We start from the raw sequence: 10767 nt of genomic DNA on the forward strand, positions 1-10767 counted from the left end.
AAGGTCTGGTCATAAGATACATTTTTCAACCCCCTTGTTTACAAACATGACAGGGTCTCTATGACATCATAAAGATGAAACTTCTCAGAATGTCCAGCACTGTAAAGCATGCAACGCTCTTGTTTCTTTTTAGAGAAAAAACACATATTGAAGAGCATCGCAACACAACTTACGCAGAATACATGAAAGTAATGGTGCACAAAAAAAAAGATAAGTAAGCAAAAGCATAAATTTCCACACTGTTAGTGCTGGAAAGAACTGAAAAGAAAGAGTAGTTCTGGATCCATCCATCGTATTTCCTTCAAAGTATTTCTCCTTTTAATTTTTTGGATCCTGCAGTTCAAATTGATTTTGGAAAAAAATGTTCTTGCTTTACAAAACACAAAGTACCTACTTCCTGTTGTTTTGTGTTTACTATGCTTACAAATGACTGATCAAGATTTTTGTTCTCGAGGTAACAGATATACTTACTCAGACAGAACTTTTATCCTAAAGTCGTTTTCACGTTCAGAAGACACAATGGGCTCTTATGGACAATGCTTTTCGTATGGGAAAATACGAACGCACTGTTGTGAAATTTCTCGATTTACAAATTTAGCTTTAGTAAAATCGGTACCTGCAGTTTTGCAGGAAATTTTGTAGAGAATACGATGGTGAGCACAAAAAACTGGTAACTTGCTTACATATTTTTAGATAAATTAAAAACGCAAATTTTCTGTGAAATCAAAATATTTACATTGTTTTTATTCCTAACGTTGAAACATGTCGTAAAATTGAAGCTTTCATTATGAAAAAAATTGACACTGTTTTTTAAATGTCATAGGTGATGGTGGTGCTCAGAATTTATCAATACTTTAAAGCATATTCGCATTAAAAAATATTCAAATAAAGTATGTGGAGATTTTTTATATTCGTGCAGTAGAAAATGTCGTCGCTGGCCATTTTTTGTTCTGTAATTCCAAGTAAAAACTTCCAGCGACAAAGTTGTGGAGAAAATAATGAAATTATTTTTTATAACCACTCAAAGGTTCCCAGAAATGTTACTTCCATGCATTTGGATTTTCTTTTTAACCCGAACCACATGCAAACTAAGGAGACGATGTCTGGCCATCTTGAGCTGGCTCACCGCAGCATTCTGCCTAATCACCACCAAGTTTTTGAGTTGTTATTTTATTTCCATTCAGTAAAAATATTAACTTCATGCAGTTTGTTATAATAGAATTGCAATTACTTAAATTTAATAATTGACAATTTTTTCCAATGCTGCTGTTGTGAGCAACATTAGTGCTGTTGCAAATACACGTTGTTTTTGTTTACATTACTGTCGACATTAATACTGAAATTAAGATCACCTTTCAGTTTCCAACGTACACATAAATTCATAGAGACCATATTAACCTTTGAAAGGCTTTCCAACATGTGACAAAATATGGGGCTTCAAGATAGAAATATGACATGCCTTGCTTGAGTCATTGACGTCTTATCAGTTCAAGTGGGCCATAACTCATTTGTTTGTTTGGGTTGCAACTTGAATCTAACCCATGTGCCACGTTCCCCTTACTTGAGTGAGAGATCTGTTTAGACTTTTTTCCTCTCGAAAAAGTGTTTGCAGTTGTGTGAGCGCTCAGTGATTTTTACTTTTTTAAGTGATTTCTGAAGTGTCATATTCGTGCATTACACTCGCGTGTGTAGTGATCGCAATGGATCATAGTAAAAAGGGTAACTGTAACGTTCATAGTAAGTATAATATTAATAATTACATATAATTATCATTATATATACAAAATATGTAAAACCTTCATTGTGAAGGAAGGTCATCATTTCCTGGCGACATGAGCTAGCACTGTATTGGAAACACTGTGCTGTTTCTCCATAAGTGCCGTTGTGTCTTCTGAACGTGAAAAGGACTTTAGCACATCTCACCTTCATACTAGGGATGGCAAAAAATATCAGGATTCCAGAAAAAATAAAAATTTCGATTCGCAAATTTGACTATCTGGATTTCGGATAGAGAGAGAGAGAGAGGTTTAACAATTTTTCCATTTTTTCGGATAGAATTTATTAAGAAAGTTTCATCTTCCTTGTTTTACAATCATACACTCCATAGGAAAAAAAAATGATTTGGCCATCTCTACTTCACATGTCACGTACGAACACTGTTATCATCATTACCAATGTAGGAATGCAATTCCTCCCCCCTTCTCGGTTGAATGATTGACCCTGACGTTTGGCAAGTCTTGCGATGACTACATAAAAATGTCGCACTCTGCCACCAATATCAGACCATTCCTGGCAAAAGTGAACAGATACACAAATGCAGTACTATTAATAAGTTCCATGAGTAGAGATTATTCTAGTTAACCCTACATTAGGCACATAATTATATGTAACACTTAGGTATGTGGGTGGCATCTGCCACCCAACACTTTAACTATGTTTACAGTACGAAATACAACATGGACTACATTGCACATGCCTGCGGAATGCTCTTTATGCCTTTCTTGTAAGCTGAGTTGCATTTTTCTGCTCCACTTCTAAGTGACATAATATTGTGAAGTTAAAGTGAGGTAAATGCTTAGGTGCTTCAATACATAAGAACCGAAGCAGTGTCATGTTCATTTAGGTCACATGTTCACTTTCATGTTCACTTGCATTGCTAACGCACACCTATATGTCCTCCTCTTCGTCACTAACCCACCTTTACATAACATCTGAATCTGCTGTCTGTTTCTCCATCTTTCCACGCTTTGATATTTTTCTTGTTACATGGGTGACAACTAGGGCTGATGTGACATCGGCCGATAACAGTGGTATCGGTATTGGAAAGTATCAGTTGGAATTGATTTACCAATACCGGTTTTTTGACGGACTCTGCAAAAATACCACACAACAATTTCGCGAAGACTAATTATCCTGGAAGATTATTTTTATTTTGTACCAGTTTTATTTGAAAAAATGACTTTTGTAGTAACATAACATTTAATTTTTCATAATTGGGAGAAGAGACACGTGGTAGTAGGCAAATACGGAGAAACTAGTACTCAATTTATCCGCGAAACTGTTCTTTTTCTTCTTTCTTCAATTAATTTCAGTGGCCACTGCCACCATCCTCGTTGGAACTTGTTGTACTGTTGCTTGGCGTGCTTCTATTGTTTGTAGTTCTTCGTCTGCCGCTAGGTGCACTGTTGTGAACTGTACATCTGCATCCTTGTCGTCTGCTATTTCCCGGCGCTAACTGTTGCAGTAGGGGAGTCCAAGTGTGGTGTGCCTGTCCACTATCAATGTTTAGCTCATGTGGGAAGTGCATTATGGCATGTGCTTCCATCATTTTGGTGTCTACGAGTGTGTGAGTGGTGTGCTTGACTTGTAGCTTTTAAATTTTATGGCTGTTGTATTTGATGTGTTTAGCAAGACCAGTAGTGGGTTGGGCTTCTTTTGCATCTGTTAGGTGTTGTTGGATTCTTTCATTGACAGATCTGATGGACCTGCCGATGTAATGTGCCTTGCACGTGCACTCTGCGTCATATACACCTGGATTATCAAGGTGCCAAGCAACAGTACAACAAGTTCCAACGAGGATGGTGACAGTGACCACTGAAATTAATAGAACAAAGAAGAAAAATACAGTTTTGCGGATAAAGTGAGTACTAGTTTCTCCATATTTATAACTTTTAATTTAATAATCTGTTGCAATTCTTGAATATTTTAAGCAAAAGCGTTGGTAAATTGATGCAAATAATTAGAATGGAATACTTAACACACAAATATTTTGATCAACTTTCAATTATTTCAATTTTCAAGTATCAGTATTGGTGGGAATCGGTGTGAGTATTGGTATCAGCTCAGCCCTAGTGACAACAGTCACTAACTTTATATATTATGTTGCTTAGAAGTGCAACAGAACAACACAGTTGAGTTAGAACAAAGATAAAGAAAGAATGTTCAGCTACATAAAAGTGCTATGTGCAGTCTAGTTTCACAGTGTTGCAATCTCACAATGAATATCGGTGGGCGACACTGGTTCCCCACATGCCTATGAAAGACATGCATTTACACCAAAATGACAAGCAAGTTGCTCGTCATTTTGGTGTAAAATCAGCCATTGACTTGAATTAGTGAAAATTAAAGAGGAAAAAAGTCCAATGTAAAAGATATCAGTAGACACAGAAAATACTTACTTAAATCTTCTAAACTGTAACATGTTTTATGAAGAGCACCTGAATAAAACTCAAGGCCTATGATGGCGAAAATAACGATGGCAAAGAGCACCAGCAACCCAATCTGCAGCAACGGTGCCATGGCTTTGATAATGGACTTCAGCACCACCTGCAGGCCTAGAGTAGAAGTAAATATATATTCAGTATTGGTGAATAAAACCATTCATTCTTGCACAATTAGATTTTTAACACACAACAGTGAATAAAATTCTTAAAACCAAACCAAACAGTTAATATCTTGCCATAAATATGCTAACTGCATGAATTACTTTGATGACACAGTTCGTAATATAAGTTAAGATTGAAAAAGCAACTGTGTTGTTTCGTGGCTTTAAAATAATTTATCATCATTTATAAACTTAAAAGTTCATGAAATATATCTATGTAAGTAAAGGAAATATAGAAAATATATTAAATTAGAAATTATTTCCAATAACTTGAAAATCCAAATTTCTCATAGCATATATATCATAATTTTTTATTGAAAATGTTTGGAACTGCTTTTTACATTATTTTCTACCAATTTCAGTATTCTTCAAAGACAATTTACATTTACTAAATAATCTTTTGCACAAATATGATTACCAAATACAAACAAATTGCCTCTCTCATTCTTGTTGCACCAGTTCCAAAGAAAAATGCTAAAAAATACAAAGAGATAGAGAACATAATAACTAGTAAATAAAAAATATAATTTACATAATGTATAAGCATATATAAAGGTATACTTTTCCATTGCACACACATAACACATATGCAGGCATGAAAATGCGCCAATAAATAAAACAATATACGTGCAATAATTGAAATATAAAATGTGTACTGCAATACCATGACAAATTATGATGTGGGGGAAAAAGGATGTGAAATAATAAATAATAAAATCATAGAGAAAGAGTAAAATTATTACATAAAGACTATCATCTACAAATCACATCTAATTGAAAATAATGTTCAGAGAATAAAAACTGTAAAGAAAATATGTTACCATATTCTTTAGAAATGCATAAATTAAAAAGAAAAGTAGCAAAAAATCTAGCAGCAAGAAAGGAGAAATGCATGAAGCTTAAATAAAATGCAGACTGTACATTTTCAACTTTCTTTTAAAAAAAAATCTCTTTGAAGCAAACTGATTCATTGATCAACTCTCAAAAGATCGCTAATTTTTGTACAAATTTCAATGATAATGTAAATAATCAATAACTTTTGTAGATTTGTATCACAGTAAAAATGATGGGTGTTATTTTATTTCATAAGGGTGTTAATATTAGGAAAGAGATTTACTGAAGTGAATGTGAGATAGAATTTTAAGTAAATATGGCAGTAACGATAAGATCTACAAATGAGAAGAAATGCTCTGTTAAACTTTGTTTTAATGATATTACATAAGAGACAGAGTTGAACCATGTTCTGATTTTCAAAGGTAAATGCATTTAACAGAATGCAGTTACACACTTTTCATATCCAGAAACAGCATCGTAATTTATCTTCTAATTGAAGTCCAAAGTAAAAACAGCATTGCCAATCACTGTAGCCAATGAATGACAGGGATTTAAAGTTAAGTGGATGGAAGGATGAAACAGTTCCTTTGAATATATTTTCATATAATGTGTAGAATACTAATAATAGATTCCTCTTCATGGTAAAGTAAGAGATTTTTGCATAATGCAGGGTTTTTGGGTCATACTTTCATGATGCAGAAGCACTAATGAATAATTATAACAGTGAGAACTTACATTCACTGTTTGTCATTGTTTGGTGTGAGCAAGGAATATGATTTCAGCAAGCATTCTCGGCATCTGTTAATTTCTTTATAGCATCAAAGCAAAAATTACACAGAAATTAAATGACAGAAAATTATAGCAAATTAAAAAAAAAAAATAATACATGCCAAAACTAAGCTAGAAGAGTTTGCAAATAAAAGTAATGTGATTCTAAAAAAGTAACGGTACTTATTAACCAAATTCTTTTATAAACTTTGCATAAACACAGTCATAAATTGTTAGTATAGAGGTTAGTGGATCAGATGGAATATGGTATGTTGATATTTCAGGATATGGAAGTGATTAATTATGCAAGGAGGTTGACAAAACATGAACTTTGAGAGAGCCAATTTGTAAGTTACCTTTAGATTTTGAACATTAAAAACATTAATTTATTTGAAAATAGATTTCCTTTTACATCTTAACAAGGGAATCAAATTTCCGGGAAACATACTTTCCCAAGTTTTGCAATGCTATAGTTCCATTACACTAAAATTTGACCCTTTAAAAATGCATTTTTCCATAAGGAACAATGTTTTCTCATTTTTTTAAATTATAATAATCTGGTATTATGCTTTTTATTTTGAAATAACTTAATATTCTGCTTACTTATCCAATGTAGTGTGATAAATTAATAAATCTTTAAACCACTATCTGTTATAATTGGTTACATAAAAGAAGCTGGTGGAATGAATTAACTTATCAAAAAATGTAGAAAGTAATAGTTTTGAATGTTTGAACCACCCTGTGAAATGTGTAATTTTATTAATGTATTATGTTTGTGTTACTAGGTGTTTCAAAACCTGTATGAAGTGTTTTGTTTTGAATTACAGCTTATTTTTGTTAAAAATATATAATATGGCGGAAATTAATACTCTGTAAATGAATAATGAAATTTTATATTTAATTTGAATGTTAAATATCAGTATGTTGATGTTGCTGTAGTGATCGGAGGTTAGTTTTTAGCTTACATCATAAAATTTACTACTTGAATAATATATATTCATCTGAATATTGAACTTATGCAAGTTTTATAGTGTTCAAGTAATACATTTTGTGATATAATTGAAAACCCATTCTGATCACCACAAGAGTAATGTGAACATGCCCTTAATATAATAGAATCTGTGTGTTCAATAAATTTATCTGCAGTGTGCAAAAAACCAGTGTCTTTTGTATTGGTGGAGAATTCCTTGGGGAAAAATGCGATGTTAGGTGGGGGGTAATGAGGTTAATATCTCTATGAATACTGTGCATGTACTTACTGGGAATCCCTGAAACAAGTTTGAGTGGCCTAAGCACTCTTATGGCTCTCAATGTTCGCAGATCAACCTCTAAGTCATTTTGTGGGAACATAGTGATGAACCTGTAAAACACTAGCGTGTAACTACTCCACTTAACTACTTCTAAACTAATTAAATAGCATATATGTCTAAGTTAAAGCACTACTTCTATTCTTTAATTATCAATATTGCAATGTAGACCATAATCCTAATTACTACAACTAAGCTTATAAACTTTCTAATAATATTGTAATATACTGGCACTGTCTACACTAAGTCATAACTCATAAGTAAACATCATGCCTTGATATTAAAAGGTTTATTTGTTATACAAGTCCTGAAAAAGACTAACATCTATTTAATGCATTAATCATTTCAACCGCATAATTCGACTGATACAGGGTTGGATTGGTTCTAGAACACCACAAGATGCAGGCAGCTAGCAGTGAAGACTATATCCTTGATGGCAGGACGGTTGTAAAAAGGCCAAGTTGTTAGCACAAAATATAACACCACACTATGTAAAATAGGCTAATTCATGAAATCACGACCAAGTAAAGCTTTTATATGACGATCATTCCTGGCTAAAAAATGTACACCATTTGTTCAAATAAAAGAAACAACACCATCGAATCTACTTTTCAACAACCATTTCCCACTGTTCAAATAAAAGATTCGAGAGGAAGGTACCAATTTGAAATCTCACTGATCTAGAATAAATTAGCTATGGTGAAAAAACCACCTAAATCTAAGTAGTACTTTGGGACAAAAAACATTCCACAGACACTAGTTCTAGCAGTTAATAATTATATTGTTCTAGGCTAGCCACCTCCGATATTACAAATTGGGGTTGAAACTTGGTGTAATTTATCGTTCTGGTGCTGTCCAACGGGTCACTTACTTGGGATTCTTGAAACCAACTTGAGTGGTCTCAAGACACGAAAGGAACGAAGCATCCGCAGATCAACATCCACGTTGGATTCTGCGAATATGGTCATGGACCTAAAATATTATTATTTCTGTTATAGAAAAAAACATTTTTGCTTACTGCCCGAGATACAAATATAACTAAGAGCTTTATTCTTTTTTCTCAGAATAGAGGAATTGATTTCTTTCATAGAAAATATTAAATGACATTTGCTTCTATCTCACATATTTAAACATAAACTATTGTGATGGCAAGTATTAAAAACTGTGGACTGTAAAGGGGCGAGATCATATATAAGTCCTACTATAGGAAATACATAAGCACATAAAAATGTTCATCCTAGCACTGAATATACACATTACTGTTATTGGGATGTAAGTGCTGCAAGAGAGTTCATAACATGTTTAAAACCAATTTTAGGAAATAAGATATTTAAAACATATAATCCTAATCTTCTAAAATGTTAGAGAAAATTTTAAACAGAATATATTTGTTTTAACCTTTGCATTGTTGTTTACATAAAGGAAATCTACTTTAAATTCTGAAGAAACGTATGAACGGATTTTAAAATATTATCACATGTCTTCAAATGTCAACGGGATAAGCACATTGTTGCTTTGGAGAGAATTATATGATCACAATATCAAACTATTCAAATCATTGTTTTTATAGAAAAAGGCTCAACCTACAGGGTCAGGTTGGGTCAAATTTCAAGTTTTACACTTCAGTTCTAAGCACTACCTGCAACATCAGCAAGATTAACAATATGTTAGTATCATAACGCTTCTGCTTGTATTAAGGGGAGGAGATACAGCTACGCACCAATTGTGCATTTATTTCAATATTGCTCGAATGAGCACTGCTACTAAAAAAAAAAAAAAACCTGGGTGTATCCAAGAGTATGAATTTCTCTCCATGTTGCAAGTTGAAGCATTTTCTTATGTTGATTATTAAGCTGGACACGACGTTTAAAAAATATGATAAGAATTTTCGGAATTCCATGTATTCCTTATGGGGAATCAACTTCAACATCAAGTTACGGCTAATCAAATGGAAGTTTCGACTTTTCCGCTGGTGAAATGCATCTTCAAACTGCCCTCTTCCCGTTGTCATCTTTTTCTATTCTATCCGAAGTTTTATATTCCCAAGAGAACGAATCAAATCATACTCCCATATGATCAATGCTTTTCTCCTTGCCTCCTGGCAGTGTTGCCAAACCTGATGTGCATAAAATAACTAAATTTTATCTTAAATGGAGTTAAAACTGACTTTCATGGAGCTAGATTTATGAAGGCTGGATAAAGTGCCTCCTAGGGTAATGTTAGTTGTCAAAGGGATGGAGGCACTGCTATTATCGTTAACTCTAAATTGATGACAATTTATTCTTAGTTTTCAACATCTAGATCCGGCGGCATCGTCCATCTCAATAATCCACCGATGGTCGTATGAAATCGAAAATAAAGAATTCCCTGATAACAATATTATGCCAATTTCCCATCAAACAAGGCACTATAAAGAAGTACCTGGGGAGATAAGAGGGAGTGAGGCAACGCAGCCAATATAACAATATCACGTCACATGCAAAATGTATAATTGTAACAAAAGTTGGTCGATGCAGGCTGGAACCAGTGATGGCATCATAGTAGAACACAGGGGATGGGTGTCCCAGTTTACAGCCGAACGAGTGCACAAAAGAGCAAGATCTGGCTCCAAGAGAGCTAACTTGGCACACTGCCACGGACGGAAGAGCTTGGGAAGAGTACCATGGAGACTGTATCGCATGCCCTTAATTGTACATTTCTTATTCAGAAACTGGCTATACAATAGAAGTATATTTAATCTTAGAACTTCATTTTGTAAAATATCTGACAAGCTCATTCAAAGCATCTTTATGTTTTATTGCATGTACAATTCCAACTTTTATCTGGAATATTTAAGGTGCTTGTATTTTATTTTCAGACATAAATTGAAATATAGAAATCCTTTTGTATTTTTCTAATTTCACATAACTTCTCTACTTCTGTAGGACAATAGCAATGAAAAGGGTGAATGGTGATTACAAGAAATTGATGTTCATGCTGTTTTATTGTACAAGTAAAAATAAATATTTTCATTTCACTGTAGCACGAAAACACAAAAAGGGGAATGAGGAATTAGGGTTGCGAACATTCTTGATTTCAATGTTAATGAAAGGGGGTGTAACCCTAGATACTTTTTGATGAGAGGCTTGGTGAACTCCAAAACTGACAAACCAACAAAAAATGTCTAACCCGAGATCACACATTGTGGACGGTTACAGCCCCCCTACACAAAATTACACATATGATCAAAGAAAGAAAACTCTGTTAGAGTTCGTGTTTCCAACCCTTTTCAGTAGTACAGCAATGTCTATAATCATAAATAGAAGTATATACAAGATATTTATTCATATCAGGAGCATGAGGAGAAAGGACGAATTTGAAGATTTTTTATTTTATTTATTTATTGTAAGGGAATGCATATAATACAAGCCTGAGAACAGGATAGACATTTTAGACTGACATTCAAGATCAGTAATATAGGAATCACATTTAAAG

General features: G+C 33.5%; 1 protein-coding gene across 9 annotated transcripts in view; it reads right to left on the bottom strand.

Moving 5' to 3' along the window:
• The window catches only part of cac (calcium voltage-gated channel subunit cacophony), a 248158-nt gene extending 240817 nt beyond the window's left edge, over window positions 1-7341 (bottom strand). For all 9 annotated transcript variants that reach the window (XM_083109913.1, XM_083109914.1, XM_083109912.1 and 6 more), the window contains exons 1-2: window positions 7246-7341; window positions 4179-4334 (exon numbers count right to left, since the gene is read on the bottom strand). In XM_083109913.1, the coding sequence (XP_082966039.1) occupies window positions 4179-4334; window positions 7246-7336 (247 nt within the window). In that variant the 5' untranslated portion in view covers window positions 7337-7341. The remainder of the gene's footprint in view (window positions 1-4178; window positions 4335-7245) is intronic.
• Window positions 7342-10767: the final 3426 nt, after the last annotated feature.

The sequence above is a fragment of the Lepisma saccharinum genome, chromosome 23 (assembly GCF_977018435.1).
Source record: "Lepisma saccharinum chromosome 23, izLepSacc3.1, whole genome shotgun sequence".
NCBI lineage: Eukaryota > Metazoa > Arthropoda > Insecta > Zygentoma > Lepismatidae > Lepisma > Lepisma saccharinum.